Below are 21,682 nucleotides of genomic sequence, written 5' to 3'. Positions count from 1 at the left end.
AACCACTGATAATCACTCGGAGTAGCAATCCAACTCATCATTTTTTTGCCCACCATACCATTCCAGATTAGACCCAGCCATATGCACATGAGCCTTAGCCCTACTCCGGAAGGAACAGTCAAGCCCGAAGTGCAAGCCATGTCCTCTGCAAACCGGACCACAAGCAACCCAAGGCCAGTTTTGGCTGAGTTGTCATCTGTAAAAGACAACTGCAACCAGGCGTTTTCCTGGAAAGGCAAGTTTTAAGATGGCTCCCTGTAAAATAAGGACCTGATCATGACCAAGTATCAAAGAATTGGCTTCAAACTGCACACATGCTATTTTGCAACAAGCTTCCGTCACCAATTAGTGGGTGTCTAATTTGCACCAGATTATGCAGGTGGTACCTTAAAATGGGGAATCAAATGCCAATGACACAATAGTCATCATTTCAACTCACACAAACAGTGCAGAAATGTGCACAATGTTTCCCCAGTTAAAAATCACAGTAGCAAAGACGTAATTTGCACATCCAACATAATCCCGTTTTGTGCGCAAATCAGAGATTGCTCCCAAAACAGGATCAGCCATTAAGAGATCTCCTCTGACCCACTTGTGTATTACATCGTCTTGTCATGTCCTCCTACTAATCAAACCCTTTTTTGCAAACTTTTTTTTCTAACTCCCTAATTTACCTGCAGTTATTCTTGAGTACTGATCTCTGGTACAATGTAAGTACCTCTGGTAAAAGGGCTCTCAAGTCATCGATAAATGCCAATAAATACTATTTAAGGAACTATGGATTATTGTTCCTCTGCAACAAGTTTAAAATAGATAACAGACCAGTAATCATCTGGTCCAGTTAGACGCTACATCTAGTTTATGATTTGCGGAATCATTTTTCATAACATGCAGTATTTGATAACCACCTGGGTAGGTTTGTAGGAGTTAGCAGATGTCTCCTGGTCCTTTGTCTCTTTCTCAGACCCTGAGCTCTTCGATGAACCTATTGAGAAAACAGCAGCTCAAATTAGCGTTCTGAGAATACAATACTTAATTTCATTCATTTTAAAATAATATTTCGTTTTTACAAAAAAAGTTTTACAAGTTTAATTACTGTTAAATAAGCATACAATGGTCTTGAATAATCATTACATGCAATAAAAAGTGAGCTATCCTCACAATTAATGTTCACTAGCCACTTCTAGGTCTCCTACATTCCTGTGTATATTTCTATCATTTACTGTCACTCTCTTCCACTCGTGTTCGTAGTAACACTTTTCAATGCAGCTTAATTTTACATCTCCTTTACACAATCCTCAATATTAAGCTTCCTAGTCAGTTTCCAGCTACTCCCCTAAACACTCACTGTCAGGTTACAAATATTGTTTAAATCAAAGAGGAGGGAGAAAGAAGGGGTTATGACCCACTCAGCTTCTTTATCTCAAACGTTTAAATATCAAATGGAGTGGATCACAGGTCCTGAAAGAACCAGGGTTAGCAACAACAGTACTAGGTACTGTAAAGAAACCCTCAATCACGTGTTTATTTACAGGTGGAATTTAGCGGTATGTTTGATTATCCGCTACTTGCTTGACAGCGTGACAGCATCATCATCGGGTTAATGAGTGCTTCCTCCACCCGGAGGTAATTCCTCTGGTTTTTTCAGTTGTGATCAGAGAACCGTGTTGGGTGTATAGTGAAGTGCTATATAGTGAGTGAAAATAAAATTTAAAAAACTCGTAAAACCAGTTTGTAATTTTAATGGAACTGGGTTCGAGTTGAGTTTAAAACGCTTATCGTGCACAAAACAGACTATTTAGGGTCTGGTGCACTTATAAAAATGTGTCCAAAAAATAGGTCGACATGTTTCAGCCTTATCTCATGCCCAAAAGGGTCATATAGGCTTTCATCAAGACCCTAGTGTATGTGTAGGAGGCTCTATTATTAAGAAAGTCTCCGTCGTGGAAAGGTTAAATAATGTTCTTCACCAGCCAATCTGTGTTAGATTTGAACCTATTTCAGAATGGGAATAGGGGGTGAAGGGAGAAAAAAGGAAATAAAAAGACAAACCGAGTTCAGTCAGTGTGTATGCTGTAGGGATGTTCAAAACTCGAGACATCAACTGTCGTAGCAACTAAAAAATGGCAATACTTTGTTATGTAATGTAGCCAATTTGGCAACTGATTTTCGCTCAAATGCAGTAACGGCAAAATAAGCCCTCCTTTCTATTTAATAGCAATTCATAAGAAAAGACATAAAAACACAATCACAACAACCAATTTGTTATGAAATTACGAACAGGTAATGTGTCCCTGGTGGGCCATTGGGTTCTTGGTACGGAAAAGTCAGTCACGTGGGGTGACAATGTAGTTAGTATCTTATGGCGTCCAGGCATTACGCCTACATGCTGGATTCATTGATTATACAAACAAGTCTACCTCAAAGAGAGAAGTTAGGGTACATACATGTACCGGAGGTAGTACATTCCGTCTCCGAATGGTAAAGTCCTTCAAGTAAGAGTTTGAGGGAACGGGACTTAGAGGTATCAGTTGACTAGCGTAACAGATCTCACTGCGATAACAGAGGAGGTGACACTCAGGGTAGGGAGTGTTGTTAATATTATGGCTAGTGCTGTCTAATTGTTAGTCGATGTGAGAAAGGCGGGCAGTAAGGCCAAATATTAATAATAACTTCCATATTCACAAGTAGACTCATGGAATGACTTGCTTAGCGTTACAGAAAAAATGACTTTCTTAGCGTTTTAGAAAAAAGATGACTTTCTTAGCGTTTCAGAAAAAAGGGAAAGGAATACCTTAATAATTCGAATGGAGGGTTACATCTGGTAGGGAAGGCTGTGCCCGCTCTTTAAAAGGAAAAACGGAAAGTATTAGAAAATTAAATACATTACGTCTCTTCGTCGGCGTCCTCGTGTGTTAGGGGCGATACCTGTTCGACGGCAATAAGCGACTTGTTCTGTCACTGCTTCTCTCCACCCGGTGTAGTTCACAGAGTAACCGGGTCGAGATAAAGAGATTATTCATGGAAAACAAAAGAGGACTTGCGTCGCAGTTCACTGGTCTATTTCGCTGCTGACAGTATATATGGATGTAATTACTACTCTAATCATTCGATTAATGAGGAGTGTCATAACAATAGAAAATAAATAAAAGCTTCGTTTTTATAAGGAATCTGCTGGTCCTCATGGGTATTCTTTTGCATGATAGAGTTTCACTTTTGCCAATAAAGTTTTGTCAAAAAAAGACAAAAGAAAAAAGAGATAGAGGCTTTGTTTTTTATCAAAATTATACTTGTCCTCAGGAATATACTTTATAGGACAGCGTGTTCATTGCGCCACTGAAGTTCAAGCTTCTGTTTGAAGTGAAGAAAGGAGATCCCATTTACTAGCACAACGGGAGGGCAAAGAATGGTCAAATTGTTAAACACACCACAAATCTATCTATGTCTATAAATTCTAATACTTTCCGTTTTTCCTTTTAAAGAACAGGCACAGCCTTCCCTACCGGATGTAACCCTCCATTCGAATTATTAAGGTATTCCTTTCCCTTTTTTCTGAAACGCTCAGAAAGTCATCTTTTTTCTGAAACGCTAAGAAAGTCATTTTTTCTGTAACGCTAAGCAAGTCATTCTATGAGTCTACTTGTGAATATGGAAGTTATTATTAATATTTGGCCTTACTGCCCGCCTTTCTCACATAGACTAACAATTAGACAGCACTAGCCATAATATTAACAACACTCCCTACCCTGAGTGTCACCTCCTCTGTTATCGCAGTGAGATCTGTTACGCTAGTCAACTGATACCTCTAAGTCCCGTTCCCTCAAACTCTTACTTGAAGGACTTTACCATTCGGAGACGGAATGTACTACCTCCGGTACATGTATGTACCCTAACTTGTCTCTTTGAGGTAGACTTGTTTGTATAACCAATGAATCCAGCATGTAGGCGTAATGCCTGGACGCCATAAGATACTAACTACATTGTCACCCCACGTGACTGACTTTTCAGTACCAAGAACCCAATGGCCCACCAGGGACACATTACCTGTACGTAATTTCATAACAAATTGGCTGTTGTGTTTGTGTTTTTATGTCTTTTCTTATGAATTGCTATCAAATAGAAAGGAGGGCTTATTTTGCCGTTACTGCATTTGAACGAAAATCAGTTGCCAAATTGGCTACATTACATAACAAAGTATTGCCATTTTTTAGTTGCTACGACAGTTGATGTCTCGAGTTTTGAACATCCCTACAGCATACACACTGACTGAATTCGGTTTGTCTCTTTATTTCCTTTTTTCTCCCTTCACTCCCTATTCCCATTCTGAAATAGGTTCAAATCGAACACAGATTGGCTGGTGAAGAACATTATTCAACCTTTCCACGACGGAGACTTTCTTAATAATAGAGCCTCCTACACATACACTAGGGTCCTGATGAAAGCCTATATGACCCTTTTGGGCATGAGATAAGGCTGAAACATGTCGACCTATTTTCTGGACACATTTTTATAAGTGCACCAGACCCTAAATAGTCTGTTTTGTGCACGATAAGTGTTTTAAACTCAACTCGAACTCAGTTCCATTAAAATTACAAACTGGTTTTACGAGTTTTTTTAATTTTATTTTCACTCACTATATAGCACTTCACTATACACCCAACATGGTTCTCTGATCACAACTGAAAAAACCAGAGGAATTACCTCCGGGTGGAGGAAGCACTCATTAACCCGATGATGATGCTGTCAAGCAACTAGCGGATAATCGAACATACCGCTAAATTCCACCTGTAAATAAACACGTGATTGAGGGTTTCTTAACAGTACCTTGTACAGGTTACAAATATTGCCAATCAGGCAGCCAGAATGTGCCCTGACCTACGCAAGTGGGACATAATCGAACCTGCCTTGGAAGCACTACGTGGGATACCAATTGAACCTGGCTTAAATTCAAAGTTCTCTCCGCTCCACAAAGACTACAAGGAAAAAAGTCCCAAAACATGCAAGAAACCCCCCCAACTAGAAACCTTTTCTCATCAGTTGATAAATTGATTATTTAACTTTCCCTGAAGCTGAGGCTGAGCTCTGGGAGTACAAGGTCCAAGACTGAAACGCCCTCAGCCCCTCACTGAGATCCAAATCCAATCACAAGCACCTCAGGTAACTCCTGAAAACTGAAGACTTTAGTCTCACTTATTAAATGGACATTTACAACAGTCTTCTGGAACCTCAGGGGGCTACAATAGCAGAAAATCAGGCACAAGCACCTTCCTGACCTGATATGGTCCTTTCCCACCACCTACATAACTTGCTCTTCACATTGAACATTGCTCTTATGCTTTTTGTCCTCTTAAGTAAACAAATGGTTCTAGGTAGCACATTCTAAAGCTTCTAAATAAATACAGCACTTCAGACAGCGCTCCTGCCAGTTCTACATGCGGCAAATGACATTATTGAAGACAATGGAGTGGCTCCAGGCTTATAATGGCTGGTGTAAGCCCACAGCTCGAATTTTCCAATGTTTGTCTTTCTGTTTCTCCCTTTTTAATTTAGAACATTCTACCCTTAGGGGGTGGGATGCTCTAATAGCCTTGTAGCCCTTCTGCCTCAGGTATACCTGTTGTTAAAGGCACTCACCACCGTTATAGGCCCTCACCTATGGCTCTGGCCTATAACACGAGTTTAGGGCCATTAACAACCGGTATAGCCCTCAACAGTGGGCTATAAGGCTATATTAGCAGTCATGTGTATTATTTGTAGTGCATCATCCCACAATTCTTCCAGAAGAGGGATCTTGCATGGTGCAAGAATGGCTCTGAAGCCCTTCATTAGAGCACATACTATATGAAAAGCAATGTGGAAGAACAAGCCAAATTGGGGCATTAGTGTCAAGGCAATGTGACAGTGCCATTGTAGAAAACATAAGCTTTCCATATTGTTAACACTATTTTTTGCTCATTGTATGAAATGTATAACTGGCATACTTTGATACAAAGAAGTAGTTTAAACTTGTGATGCTACTTGTGGCTTTCTTGAACACCAGCTTAATGGGTGACAAGTGTCCACTCTGGTACGGTGAGAAGCAACATTATATATATATATATATATATATATATATATATATATATATATATATATATATATATATATATATATATATACCCCATATTCTGAAACCTAATACAAGAGATTCCACTGTGCAGTGGTTCTTAATCTTTGCTGTAGCACTGATTAAAAAAACATGTTTTTTCAACTTTTTCTTTTACTGTTTTTTCACATTGATTGGCTTGTTTTAGATTCAGATAATTTAATTTTCATATAACAGCAAAAAAAAACCACAAAAAGAGCAGTCATTACAAGGGTATGTAGTATACTCCTGCTACAGTACATGGGAGAAAGGCAACAACATCAGGTGTATATCATAACAAGTGCAGATGAGACATCTTCTGTCTCGACCATACACGGTAGTAAGCATATTGAAATACAGAGAAGTCTAGAATAGGAGGGGATGAAGGATACTGAGTCGTTGTGCTGGTCAACCTTGTCCAACATGGGTTTACAAAAGTTAAGTTAAGTCTGATGGCTCATGAGAGAAAAGAGAGAAAGTATGTAGAAAAGGTGAAGCTCTGAAGGGGATGAGGGAAAGAAAAGAGAGAAAGGCAGGGATAGGAGAAGAAGATTGGCTACACTGGGCAGGACTTACAACACCAGCAAGAGATCCAGTCGGGTGCGAGTAGAAGGTCAAGGTACACCCAGGTCATCTATCTTGGAAGGAGGATGGTCTAGAAGATGGATTTGTGGTGGTTTACTTTCCTGTAGATATTTTTTTAAAGTATCCCAAAGTCGTCTGAGACTGGAGGTGCCGTGTATTTTTGCATGTAGAATGTTGTCAGCACCTCTAACATAATACAGCAAATTCCACCATTTATCGAATGTGCTTGGGGATGTTGATTACCAATCTGAGAGTACTGTTTTAGTCCCAAGGAGAGAAGAAGGTCCACTAATAACGAGGAGATTTCATTGAGTTCTGAGGAGCGGGGTTAGCATGTTAGCCTAAAGCAGTTGTTAAAAAGTCTATTTCTATTGCTACCCCTGACATCTCACTTAATAGTGCTTGTATCCTCGTCCATAGCAGGTGTGCCATCTTGCAGTACAGAAACAAATGCTGAAGGTGCCCTGGACCCTCACCATATCGCCAAAATGTGTACGAGTCCTTTAGGCCAAACGTATGTAGTCTGGATGGAGTTCAGTATGAATGGACCCTAATCTAGATTCTGATAGGGCTGGAGGGATTGTTGCAGAGAAGGGAGATTTCCAAATATTTTACCACACTGTGTCCTTGAGTTCTAAGGAACCTGCAGATTGTATATGAGTTTGCCATTTCCGGTTAAATAATCTCAGTGCATATCCATTGGGTTTGCATAGAAATGTGTATATACGTGAGGCGGTGTGACCCTCTCCTTTTAAAGTTACCTAGTAGTCCTGGGAAGGTCAGGGTAGAAATATGTAAACAATGTTCTAAGTGCTTATTGAGGAATAAGAGAGACGCAACCTTGTCCATTATTAACGGTCTGAAGAGTTCAAAGGGAATTTTGATAGGTTGTGTATTGTGAGGATGGAGCTAGGAGGTATGGGAAAAATTAGCTTGGATTAAATGATAAACCAAGGAGAGGGGCCAGTTTCCTTTGTCCGTAGCCACCATGAGCCCTGGAATATCAGAACTGCCCTTTGGTAGCGGTGACAGTCTGGGAGGTTTATTCCCCCCGAGGATTTGTTCCTCTTCTGAATTTTCATAGAGATTCTCTGTTTCTTATTTTTCCATAGGAATTCGGAGATGGATTTATCTATTGATTTAAAGAAGGAGAGGGAGCAGGCTACCAGAAGCTTGCTTGCAATACAGTTAATCAGGGGAGCTATCACCATCTTCACCGTGTCCACATGCCCCCACCAAGTGATGTTCTTCAGGGACCAGGTGTTGAGAAGGTCTTTTTTTTAGAGGATTTTTTTGTTCATTACGTGCAATGGATTGGGAAGAGGTGTGGCGCTGCGGCCAGGGCAACTGACTCCAGAATCTGGGGATCACAGTTCGATCCCCAGCGCCGGTGGCAGATTAGCCCAGCACCATGTGACTCTGGGCAATAGCTTGCTTAATCTTCCCTGCGGCCCCCAGCGCCTAGAGACCCTTACGGGTGATTGTTCGCGCTTTACAAATGTGGATTATTTAAGATCGAGCTAAACCATATGCCCAGGTATTTAATTGCACCCAGTTGCCATTTTAAACCATGGTCACCGATTGGAGATGATGTACAATGGACATCATGAATGGTTTTATCTTTATTCAGGAAGTAGCCTGCTACAAGTGAGTCATTTTCTATTTCTTTCATGATAATTGGTATGGCTTATGGAGCATCTTCGGTAATAGAGAAGTCCATCATCTGCCTAAGCTGCCACCAATTGTATGCCTGAGGAGCAGTTGATACCAGTGATATCTGGTTTCTCCAGAAAAGCAGAGGTTTAAAGGCTTGATTACCAGTAAGTAAAGCAGGGGTGGCAGTGGGCAACCTTAATGGGTTCCTTGTTAAAGTGTAAAGTATTGAGATAGGTGTCCATTGACCCTGACTCTCGTTGAAGGATTAGAGTATTAGGCCATAATCATGCAGATAAAGTCATACCCAAGTTGATATCTCTGTACTGTGGCCTGCAGAAAGGGCCATGAGCCATGAGCCCTTGTCGAAGACCTTTTCTGTAACTACTGCAAGGTCCACGGTTGGTGAGTGGGATAGTTCCGCTTTTTCGAAGACATGGCAGAATGTTCTAATGTTGTCCGAAGAGGAAACCTGTTTGGTGAATTCGCTATCAGATTTTCAATGGTCAACTCTGCAGGCTGCAATTTTAGCATAAACCTTACAATCGATGGTAATAAGGGAGACTGGCCTGTAGTTCTTAAAGTTTAGATGACCCTTCCCTTCTTTTGGAATTACCACAATTGTTGCCTTGGTGGTGGACCCAGTAATGTAGCCCGAGGAGGCATATTGTTGAAAGACTACGTAGAGGGGCCCTGACACTTTGTTAGCAAATATTTTATATAATTTGGCCAAGTAGCGGCTTGAGCCAGGGTCTTTCCCAGTTTTAAGGGTGCATGTCACCAAATTAATTTCATCTTCTGTGATGGTTTTATTGATGACAAGAGAGTCTTGTTGTGAGATTTTTGGTGGCTACATAAGTCAAGGTATTCGTTGATCTTTGCTATGGATATGAGCTCGTTGGATTTGTACCTTTTCAAATAGAACAATTTAAAGGTGTTGGGATACCTTATGTTAATGAGGTAACCACCCCATCGGGGTTCCTTATGGCCAATATGAGGGTTTTGTTTTTAATATATTTTAAGTATTTGGCAAAGGTTTTCCCAACTCTAATGCTATTACAAAGCCTACCAGTGTTTACTACGTAAATCTATTTCCGAGCTCTCTGGCTAAGAATGTGATTATATTCATATTGCGCGGAGCGCAGTTTAGTTATGATAGATGAGTCTTTAGTATGTCTGAGTTGTTTAATTATTATCTGAATCTCTGTGTCTAGTTTCATAAGATGGTAGGAGATAGCTTTTTTAATAAGGACATAAGGTGGCTCATCATGCCTCTCAGGGTGGCTTTGAGGGCATCCCATCTTGTGGTAGGGGACGTATCATCCAGGCGGTTTTCCATGAGGAAATGGTAAATGGCCTTCACAATTTGTGCTCTATTGTTAGGATCATCTAATAAGTCTTAATTTAAGTGCCATTAGCATGGTGGGTGGGGTAGGATCATTTACAATTAATTGAAGAGACACACATACGTAATGAGACCACTATTGGTTCCATTTTCAGGGACTGGGTAAGGTGGAACAGGAAATTGATCACCATATTGTAATCTATTCTCAGAAATGAGTAGTGAGGCGATAAATAAAAAGTGTTGTCACTCCTGGCTGGGCTATGTAATAACCAGGCATGTACTAAGTTATTGTTGTTAAAGCAAATTGTCATTTGTTTGTGTGATTAGTTACCTATAAATTTGTGAGCTTATATTCTGTCTAGGTGACCATACATTGGTAGGTTAAAGTCTCCACCTAAAATTACACCCAGGTTTTCCGGAAGGTCTGAGAGTTGTTTATCTAGATCCTTCCAGAAAGCAGTAGCACTGTCATTTGGTGCATAAATATAAAAAATAAAGAATTCTAGATCCCTTTTTTCACTTTTGAAATGAGCCATCTTCTATATTGGATATGAGTGTGTTATAATGCTGTTGATGTCAGATGGGTTTCTTGTAGGAGGATAATGTCCGCCTTTAGCTTGCAACAGTAATCTGTCACCACCATCCATTTTACCAATTGATTAAGCCCTTTTGTGTTCAGTAAGAGTATGCTTAATGGGAGCGCCATTCTGAGTAAGTGTGGTCTCTTAGAGTAGTAGGAGGATATCTTGAGGGGGAAGACTTACGCCTGAGAGCTTGGGTAAAATTACTTGTTTTGAGTGAGTTATTTGGTAAGATAAAGCGGAATTGTTCTGTAGATGTATGTGATTTCCTGGTGGAGAATGTTGTGTGTACTGTGGTAGTATAAGTTGGAGTACCACCCAGGTAGCTGAAAGAAGGAGCGGAGGAGCTAGTGAGAAGCACGGGAGATAGAATAGAGGGACAAATGAGGAGACAAAAAGAGCCAGACTAGCAGGAGATTCAAACTGAAACTAAAGCAACAACCCTGACCAACATCCTCCCTCCACCCATCTCTTGGAATTAGTATTGGATGCATTCCTCCACCCCATTCTAAATGGGATACACTGGGCCACAAGTTGGCCTGTCCCAAAACAACTGGGTAGCTACCCAATTCTGCAGGTTAACTGATTTGTTTAAAAAAATCCTATGACTGGAGAATGGAAACGCACCATCAGGCACAAATAATTTGCGTATTGTCGTCTTACAGTGTTTGGCCTATAGAGGAATGGCTGGACCTATAACTCCTGTATTGTCATGGTGGAGTGAGGAAATCCAAGCATGAGCCGTGTAGGGGCAGAGTAGCACTGAGGCATATTACCTTGCGGTGCAGTTACAGACTAGTGGCTTGCTTGGAGCCCTGACCTTCACCATTGTTGGAGGGATGTGGTTTAAAAGTTGAAGTTTAGGTGGGGTAGACATGGGTTATACCATAAATACATTGTGACTAGTGCCCTATGCCATGATGTTGTTAATCTAGGTGAGATACAGAGGGTATTGTTGTGGGCAGGGAACCATTCAAGCATCAACATTTGAGCCAAAGGAACATCATAAGGCATCTATATTTGAACTGAAAAACAATATAAAGCATCAGCAGTTAATGTGGGTAGCATTCGCAGTAGAGTCTAGACGGCAAGACACCATCTCTATCACATGTCCCGGTCATCTGTCGATATGTGAGTAATGTATGATGACAATAGATACCTGACGGAGAGCATAGGTACCTGTGTGTATTGCAGTAGGTCTAGAGGGACAATTCCAAGATGCCACCCTTATACCCAATTAGCTATGTGGATTGTGCATATTAATGTCATATAGAAACGGTGAACTTTACCAACAAATTATGAGCATTTCAACTCGGCATAACTCGGAGTAACTTTAACGGTCAGTCTAAGTAGAGAAGCATTGAGGCATATTACGTTGCATCTTACCTTACATCTGATAGGGTCTATTGTGCTTACAGGATGACGGTGTGATTGGAACCCTGACCTCCACCATTAAGGCTTCAACATTTAAGCTGAAAAGTAGTATAAGGTGTTGAAATGTGAGTATTGCATGATAGCAATAGGTACCTAGTGCAGAGCGCAGGTACTCGTGTGTATTACAGCAGGACCATTCCATGTTGCCAGCCTGGTGCCCAATCAGCTGTACAGGTCGTGCATGTTAAGGTCATTTAGAAATGACAAAGATTACCAGCAAAGTCTTGGCGGTTCAACCCGGGGTAACTCGGAGGAACGTTAGTCTTGCTTAACAGTGCCAGGAGTTCCTGAGGCAAATTAGGTTACTTCCCCTTCCCTGCTCCTACTCTTCCCTGACCTGAGGGTCCTATTACCTATGATTCATCCTCCCCGTCCCAGTCATTACAAGCATGAGGTGGAGCCCGTCTCCCACAGGACACTACCCAAGTAAACCAAAAAAAGATGGCAGTCCACTTTTTATTTTAACGGGCACCCACACAAGAGTACCTCTTCTTCCTCTCCCAACTCCTGTTTTCAACCAGTGGGACACTGGACAGGGCTATCAGCTAAGTAAACCCATTTGTTTCTTTTCAGTTTAATAATTGCTTATTGCCTTATTGTGTATATGGAGCACAGCAGTGCTCCTTTGGTGCTCTCCTTGCCTATGTGCAGAGCAAGAGCAGGGAGAAATTGGTCACGGGGAGTTGGTCCGATAGAGCCTAGCTGCTCACTTTACTCTCTTCTGGTTGCACAAACTATATTGTGTAGTGACCCAAGGTTTGGTTGCCTCCTTTTTGTCCAGCTTCTCTCATCTCACGTGATGAGAGTTGGTGGCTAGACAACAGTATAAGACAGGAAGCTGTGTGGCTGGCCATTGCAGTTGACTGTGGATTGTTCTCTGCAGTCCGTTCCTATACTGCTCTTTGGTGCTTCAATGAAGCATGTTAAAGCAGCTAGCAAAAGGAACATTCCTCAACCTAGACAAGAAAGTATTACAGATGTCTCGGGGTTCTCTACAAGCCTTAATTTCACATGCATTTGATTCTGTCTTGAGTGAACCTGCTGTCAAAAGAGCTAGGGTAGACTCATGAAGAGCAGGAGTCTGGCCCCATGAAGTTCTATTTTTAAGGATCTAAACTACAGGAACTGTTGGCGTATACTCAAGATATCCTGGGGTTTGAGCATCCACCACAAGAGCAAAATGAATTTTATTCTCAGGATAGATCCTCCCTAGTTGACAACCTCCCTTTCCATGATGTCATCAGGGATATTGTTATGAACGAATAGAAGGACAGTGATAAAGCCTCCATTCCTCGCTTATTTGCTAAAAGGTATCCCATTGACTATTTTGAAGAACAGTTTCTTCACCTACCTAAGGTCAACACCATTCTTTCCTCAACACTATTCTTTCCTCTAAGACATTTTCATCCTTGTTGGCTATTGAGGATGCTGTATTATTGGATTTGATGGAAAGGAAGGTAGAGAGTTCCTTAAAAAGGATTTACGCTAATCTTGTTCTAAAGATTAACACCCATGGGACCTATGCAACGCAAGTTCTCCTGAAGGACTTCCAGATTTTATATGAAACCTTGCAGGATGGTTCGGATCATGTTCCAATTTTAGTAAATATGGAGCTTGGGCACATTTTTGTTGGTCGTGTCTTTTGACAACTTATGGTCCGAGGCAACCACAGATGGTTGCACCCATGGAAGCTAAGTGTGATGCAGAGGCATCTAATCCAAAAGCTCCCTTTCACTGGTCAAATATTGCAGAGTTAAGTGATCAACATGCAGTTAAAGGCTGGGCTGGGGAGTCACAGTTTTTTGTTTTTTGTTTTTAGAGATTTATATAGTGCGAACTCGACCCGAAGATATCAGGTATCAGAGCGCTTTACATGAGCACCAGTTTCATTACAGATGAACACATTCATTTTTGTTAGGTGCGGAGAGATTAAATGATTTGCCCAGAATCACAGGATGTTGAGCGTCCCTGCCGAGACTCAAACCCGTTTCCCCAGCTTCGAGGTTGACCTCTCTAACCGTAAGGCTACATCCTCTCTCCACAGTTGCAAAAAGATCCCGGCACCAACCATCTCAATTTACAGATCAGTCCAATCGACTACATGAAGGTGGGTGGTCAATTCAGGCTGTGTTATATTCACTGGAGGGAATCAATTTGAGACAATTGGGTCCTCTCGGTCATAAGAACTGGTTATCTGGTTCAAGAGTGATCCTCCAACTAATTTATACAGATGTACACCATTGCCAGGGTATCAGATAAAAAGCGTTTTCATGCTGGAAGGCATTCAGACTCTTCAAGAAGAAAAAAGAGCAATTGTACAAGTTCCCATGAGTCAGTGTTTTCAAGGGTTCTACTCTCAATTGTTTCTAGTTCTGAAACAGGATGGTTCTTATCGTCCAGTTCTAGGTCTGCAAGAACTCAACAAGTTTATTCTCCTCAAGACATTCAGAATGGTATCACTACAGAGCATTATCCTGTTACTCTCTACCAGAGACTTTCTAGCAACCCTGGACCTCCCAGATGCATACCGATTCAACCAGCCAGTCAGAAATATCTGAGATTTGTAATCGGGAACAAATATTATCAGTTTCAAGCCCTTCCTGTTGGCCTGTGTCCCTCTCCAAGGGTGTTAACAAAGGTATTTGGCTCCAGTAGCACTATAATTGCAAACTGTAAGGCATTGGTATATTTCCCTATCTTGATGATTGGCTTCTGTGTGTTTTTTTTTCTGTTCTAAGACTCACGAAGCATGGAGATGGTCAGTTCCTTCCTTCAGGAACTGGGCTCACTGATCTACCCCAAGAAGTCATGACTGGTTCCATCACAGGAGATTACCTTTATAGGAACACTCTTCAACATCCAACAAGGGACTGCCTTCCTTCACAGAAGAAGTTCATTGCTCTCCAATTGCAGGTTCTACATTTGTTGGGAATGACACAAACATCAGCCCAAAACTGGTTGAAAGTACATGGTTACATGGCAGTCGTCACAGCTGAGGTCCCATTGGTCCGATTCCATGTGAAGCCTCTTCTCAATCATCTTCTGGATCACTGGGATCAGACGTCTCAGAATTTTGAGATCTTTGTTCCAGTGACTCTGGGCGTGGTCAAAGAACTTCAATAGTGGCCGTCAGAGTCCAGTCTCGTGAGGGGCATCCTCGTTCATCTACTACCACCACAAGTGTTGAACTAGAACTGCCTGCAGTGCTACCTTTATTTCTTGATTCTTGAGCTGTAGCTAATCCTTGTTCCTGAATTAGCGCTACCTGCAGTGCTACCTTTATTTATTGATTCTTGAGCTGTAGCTAATCCTTGTTCCTGAATTAGCACTGACTGCAGGGCTACCTTGATTTCTGAGCTTGCTATTCCTTATTCCTTGAACTCGTACTACCTGCAGTGCTACCTTGTCTCCTTAATTCCTGAACCTGCACTATTCTGGTGCACCTTTGAAGCCTCTCCTTCTGTATTACCTTTTCCCAGTCCCAACCTTTCTTCCCATTACCTTTGTTCCAGTTCCTACTTTGCTGTCTTCCCATTCCTGCCGTCTTGCTTCTAGTTTCCTTGTAGGTTTGTTACTTGTTTTCTGCCAAGTATGCCCTTTGTTTTTCCTCCTTTCCTGTTAAGCACTCCTCCTTGCAAGTTGCTTGTCTATTGTGGTTGTGTATTTAGTTCAACACCTTTACTGTTACGGCCTTGCGTGTTCCTGTTTAATCACCAGGATCTGTGGGCTCAGCTGACTACATAGGTGGTGTTTCTTGTCCACTGTGAGTATTGCCTTTGAGTTACTATTATGACATCACCATAGATGTCAGCTCCACAAGCGCTGTCTTTGCATGTATATCCAATTTATGAGTATTCGCAGTCAGTATCTGTAATACCAATGTTGGGTGAGTAACTTACTGAGCTTCAGTCTCCTGCCGTGTGTGGCTCCCGAGTGTTTTCCCCCATTCCCTTCATTGTTAATGTTGATATATATATATATATATCAACGACCACAAGCTTGATTCTGATTGGCTGCCAACACTTCAAACCAGGCAGTGTCGGCAGCCATCTTGTGACTCCGAGTCACAAGATAAAAGCTGAAAAATAAGAAAAAGAAGCAGGGTAGAAACACCCTGACCCCCTAGGCCTGGTCAGAGGGACCCCCAGGGCCCCAAAAAATATTCAAAAAAATTAAATAAATCATGAACCCCGCAGGAAAAAAAACTAAAGCGTTGCCTCCCGCGCTTCATTTCAATGAGCCCCGGGGGGGGGGCCAGGTCCCGGGGGCAAGGTGCATAATACATGCGGGGGCCATGCGGGCCCCTGCAGCCCAGGGGACCGCCAACTCCCTGGGAATGTTTGCAGAGTGGTGTAAAAAAGGGGCATGGCCTCGGACCAGTCTCAGCAATCCAGCTGTGTGGGGCTTACTGGAGGTACCTGGTGGGCTAGTTGGTTCCCAGGGACCCTCAAGATTCAAGGGGACTTAGTCCGTCAACCCAGAACGCACCAGGAGGCGTGTTTGCAGAGTGGTGGAGAAAGGGGGCGTGGCCTGTGTCCACCTGTCAGCAATACCACTATCTGGGACATACTGGAGGTATCAGGTAGGCTAGTTGGCCCCTAAGGACTCCCAGCTGCGAAGGGGACTTTAATCCCCATCCAAGACTACACCAGGAACTGCGTTTGCAGAGTGGTGGGAAAAAGGGCGTGGCATGCTATGAGAACTTACCAATCCTGTTGTGTGGGACTTACTGGAGGTAATAGGAGGGTTAGTTGGCCCCCAGGGATGACCTTGGGGGCTAACTACCCCCCTGTTACCTCCAATAAGTCTCACACAGTGGGATTGCTAAGAGGTCTTTGGAGGCCACAGTCACCTTTCTCCACCACTCTGCAAATGCGCCTCCTGGCACAGTACATGTTGGGGGAACGAAGTCCACTCTACACCTGAGGGACTTTGGCAGCCAAGTAGCCCTCCAGGTACCTCCTGTAAGTCCTTCGCAGCAGAATCCCTGAGCGCTGGTTGGAGACCCAGGCCCCTTTCTGCACCACTATGCAAACGCGACTACTACGTTATAGTTAAAAATTAGCATTTAAAAAACCTTAGAAATGAACTGAAAAAAACATAGGTTTCAGGGACGTTATAGTTAGAAATTAACATTTAAAAAACCTTGGAAATTCACAGAAAAATTTGGACACTATAGTTAGTTGAGATAACTCTAACTTGCGCCTCCGCAATGCACTGCTGATGACATCACATATTACATCACTCATGACATGGTCAGTGACATCACGGATGACATCTCAAACTACCTTTTATATTCAGTGAATATAAAAGGTTTTTTAAATGCTAATTTCTAACTATAACGTCCCTGAAACCTGTGTTTTTTTCGGCACCCCCGGACGGCGAAACAGGAGCACCTACGGTAACGCAGCTAGGAGCAGGGAATCGGACGAATCCGGCTCCGGAGGCCAAGCAGTACCAGGAGCTGACGCAGTGTCCGGCGAAGGAGTGTGTGGTGCTTAAAGGCAAGTGACATTTAATCACGTACCTCCAGGCACAACGTAATTTTGCCCCAGTTAAGTTTGCACCATGTCCGCTGATACACTACGAAACAGAGAGGCTGCGGCTTGTGATATGTTCAATGACTCACCAAGCAGTGAACCTGTATTAAGATCTGTGGCTCACAATTCATCTAATGAGAGCAACAATGTACGAGAGCTTTTCAAGAAATTGGAGAAGCTGATGAAATCAGAGCAATCAAAATGGTGGGAGCACAAATCCCTCAGCAGATATCTTGAAGTCGGGCGCATACCGAGGGGGCTTCGTATTATGCTTGCCCCTAGCTATGAGAATCCGGATCCTAAAATGCTTTCCGAATGGGCTGAATGCAATCTTGAATCTTCACGAAGATTGGTCATTCTCTTGGTGAAATATGCAGAGAGTGATCGAGAAAGAATCCAGAAAGAGATTGACCTGCTCAATATGGAGATCAACAAAATAGAGGTGACGGATATCATTACAAAATATAGAGAGGATATGATTGGCAGACTTGCACGAGAGGAAGAGATAATAAAGAAAAGGAAAACCTATAAATTTCAGAGGGATAAGCTTGATTACGAACATGGCCAGGTATTCACGTTCGCCAAAAGATACGATAACGTGAAAGCAAGAAACAAAAGGATAGCACTACCAGCATCAGCCCCTAGTAGTGCAACTAATGACCCGGCTCCCTCAACCTCAATCTCTGACCTAAGTTCGGCTGTTGACAGCGAGTCCGACAATGAACTCACGAGGGCTCAGAGGTCGGGGTTTCAGAAATTTTCTCTGGGGCAGGAATTGGACTGTCTACGCCAAGACAGAAGACAAACCCTGCGCCCCCGTGCTCAAGATGCCAAAGACGGTCCGGACGTAACTTCAAAAGAGGGGAAAGACGAAAGAAGTGCAAACAACGTAGGGAAAAAGCACTACAACAGGAAGGCAAAGAAACAATGGGTGCGCAAGTAATTACTGACAAGGATGACCAAACTATTGTTAATCTCTCCAACGTTTCTCTTACTAACAACGAGCGAACTATATTGTCCTTGGGGTTGTCTTTCAGTCCTAAGAGTGACTTTAACTATGCGGAATGTCGTATTGACATGTTTAAATTTGTGCGCAAATTGAAACTGCGTAAGTTCCATTTACTACAACCTGCAAAAAATAAACCTGTTGGGGCTTCTGACAATAATACACAGGCCTTAACGGTGGGTGATAGTGATCTGATGCGGGACTTATACGATCTGCAACAAGAGTCTGGCGATGGTATATCATCATTCAGCCAAGAAATAATGCGACGGGAAGTTGGGGCATTAACAACATTCAAACCAAAATCAACATTCTGCCCCATCATGATCAAGGATAACATCGACCTATTCCATGATAAAGTCACACAGGAACTGAAATGTCTGTATAAAAAGCAGGGGTCTATTAAAAAGAAGTACACTGCACAAGACAACCAATATCACTGTCTAGTAAAAAAACTCAAGGACAATAAGGACATAATCATCCGACAATCAGATAAAGGTGGCAACATCGTCCTTTGGCCACGCAGTATGTACATGACAGAGGCACTTAACCAACTCAATGTAACTGATTGTTACAGAAGGAGTGATATGATCACGGTCAAAGCGTTTTGGAAAGTATTCTATTCAAATCTACTGGCATGGAAAAGCAAGGGACTATTAACATTGAATGAATTCCGTTTTCTTAAAAATGACAACCCTGTCATGCCAGTCTTGTATTTCATACCAAAGATACACAAAAACGCCCTTATGCCACCTGGGAGGCCAATCATATCAGCCCGCAATAGTATCTTAGAAAATGCAAGTGAATATGTTGATTTTTTCCTACAGGATTTTATGAGACAGTTACCTTCATTTATCTTAGATACGGGTGATCTCTTGCGCAGGTTGGAGGACATTGTATGGCATGATGATTATCTACTCATCTCTTTGGATGTCTCTTCGCTATATACAAGTATTAACCATAGAGACGGTCTCAAAGCTGTAGAGTTCTACTTGAACAAACGCCCCATTTGTTTTGCTGAACATAACAAAATGCTGATGTCAATTATTTCTATGTGCCTAGAAAACAACTATTTTTTATTTCAAAAAATTGTCTACCAACAGATCAGAGGCGTTGCGATGGGGGCCTGTTTCTCCCCGAGCTATGCTTGTTTGCATATGGGACTTTGGGAGGAGCGGGTCCTCATGGCATCGTTTCAAGAGGTCGTTCACAACCACATAATCCGTTGGTACAGGTATATTGACGATCTTCTGATCATTTGGAAGGGCCCGGAGATTGGGGCTCTTCAATTTATTGATGACATCAACAGCAATGATTTGAATCTTGAATTTTCAGGTCAAATTAGTTGTAATAGCATTTGTTTTCTTGATGTTGAGCTATTTGTCTTAGATAACCACCTACACTCTAGACTCCATAGGAAAATGACGGCTGGAAACTCCCTCCTACATGCAACTAGCCATCACCCTGCACACCTGATTCACAGTATCCCCTTTGGGGAGATGCTGCGCATCAGAAGAATATGTACCACTGATTTGGATTGTTTCAAGGCACAATCAGAATGCCGAGAACGGTTTCTGAATCGCGGATATACCACAAAAATGATAGATACAGCTATATCTAAAGCCAATAATCAGGGCAGGTCTAAGGCTCTAACCAAAAAACCATCCAGGGATCAGATTATTGACCCTAATACCTCAGAATCCCCAAGACTAATTCTGACATATAGTCAACAACAGCAGACTATAAGAAGAATTGTAACCAGAAATTGGGCGTTGGTCAAAAGTGACCCCATTTTGGGAGACACATTGTGTCGATCACCCAATTTGACGTTTAGAAAGGCACGCTCTATGAGGGACCAATTGGTCAGTAGCAGCCCTGAATTGGTAGAAAACACATCGTGGTTATTATCTAGCAAAGGTTTCATTAAGTGTGCTAGTTGCAAGGCTTGCAGACACGGGATTAACAAATCTGAATACACCACACCATGGAGTGAGAGGATGACTAGAATTGATAAAAAACTCACCTGCAAAACAGAATTTGTTATCTATGTACTTGAATGCCCATGTGGCTTACGCTACGTGGGCAGTACAAAACTACAAGCACATAAAAGAATTCTGCAGCATATTCGAGCCATCAACCATGGTGACTCCAGTTATCCAGTAGCCCGTCATTTTGATGAAATGCATTCTAGGAAATCTAGTGAACTTAAATATTTTTTGATTGACTCAGTCCCTCCTTTAAGGAGAGGTGGTAATCGTGATTCTTTATTAAGGAAACTTGAAACACGATACATAATCCAATTAGACAGTAAGATCCCAAATGGATTGAACTTCAGTGAGGATTTTTATACTCACTTGTGAAAATCAACTCTTATCGACATTCAATCCTGCTGTCTATTGACCACTGAATCACTAGCGCTCCCCCTTCTCTGTGTTCCTTTTTAACCTATGATAAATTTAAGACTTTCTTTTTTTAACACATATAATTTTATGATTCATATTATTTATTGCACAATATTGCACTTTTAGGTTATTCTACACCTTTTAAAGATGACATCAGGTAGATTCCAATTTTAATGTGCTACTTGTGTTTTGCTACGTGTAATTATCCATTATGGGTACTAACTATATAATAATGCAGTTTGTCTTCATGTGTCAATAAGGTTACATATAGATGGTTCCCTCAAAAACCACTATTTTATGTAGTAGGATTTTTTTTGTATATGAAACTATGAGCGTTTATTTAAACCCTGGTATTTTTTTTAAAAAATCCTGTTTTTTAACCATATGTGAATTTTTAATGAATATATTTATATATTTATTTATTTATTCATATCTCATTTGACCATGTACTTCGTTTTGGTATTTAGACCATAACACTTGCACAATTTTGCACTTAGCAGTATTTTGCACAAGTAGTACTATGTTTACATTACACAAAAAACTGTATTTTCGACAATAACAAACTTGTATTTATACAGTTATTAAGGGAATTGCGATACATTAGTAAAAGATGTTTTCTATGTCTATTACTATGACGCGGGAGAATCCGCCGTCCCTTTCAGTGTACTGTCTCCTTAAAAGGTGTAATGACAATCATGTGGTGTATCATGTGATCAAGGCTCGTGTAGAGCTGAAACGCGTAATGGCGGCGGTGCTGGGCACGGAATAAAATTTTCACTCACAGAATCTGGGTTCACCTCGTCTTTCCAGCATACGGATTGTGGGCGAGTTGTGGCGATATATATATATATATACACATATATATATTATCTACTGGTGGTCGCCAGTAGATAGTTATAGTTAGGACCGTGATTCCATAGGAAATCTGAAAATTCTATTTTGAATAACTTTGGCGCCGGTTGACGAATCCTCGCGAAATTTTCAAAACTAATGGGGCGCTCCACTCAGCTCCTAC

The 21,682-nt window shown here is 41.7% G+C and overlaps 1 protein-coding gene across 1 annotated transcript in view; it reads right to left on the bottom strand.

Moving 5' to 3' along the window:
• Window positions 1-21,682, bottom strand: part of CTSF (cathepsin F) — a 303,262-nt gene that overhangs the window by 152,475 nt on the left and 129,105 nt on the right. Inside the window, exon 4 of the mRNA XM_085625496.1 lies at window positions 909-985. Within this exon, the coding sequence (XP_085481622.1) occupies window positions 909-985 (77 nt within the window). The remainder of the gene's footprint in view (window positions 1-908; window positions 986-21,682) is intronic.

The sequence above is a fragment of the Triturus cristatus genome, chromosome 9 (assembly GCF_964204655.1).
Source record: "Triturus cristatus chromosome 9, aTriCri1.1, whole genome shotgun sequence".
In the NCBI taxonomy this organism is placed as follows: domain Eukaryota; kingdom Metazoa; phylum Chordata; class Amphibia; order Caudata; family Salamandridae; genus Triturus; species Triturus cristatus.
Note: the sequence above shows the minus strand (reverse complement) of the source record. Positions and strands in the feature narration are given on the sequence as shown.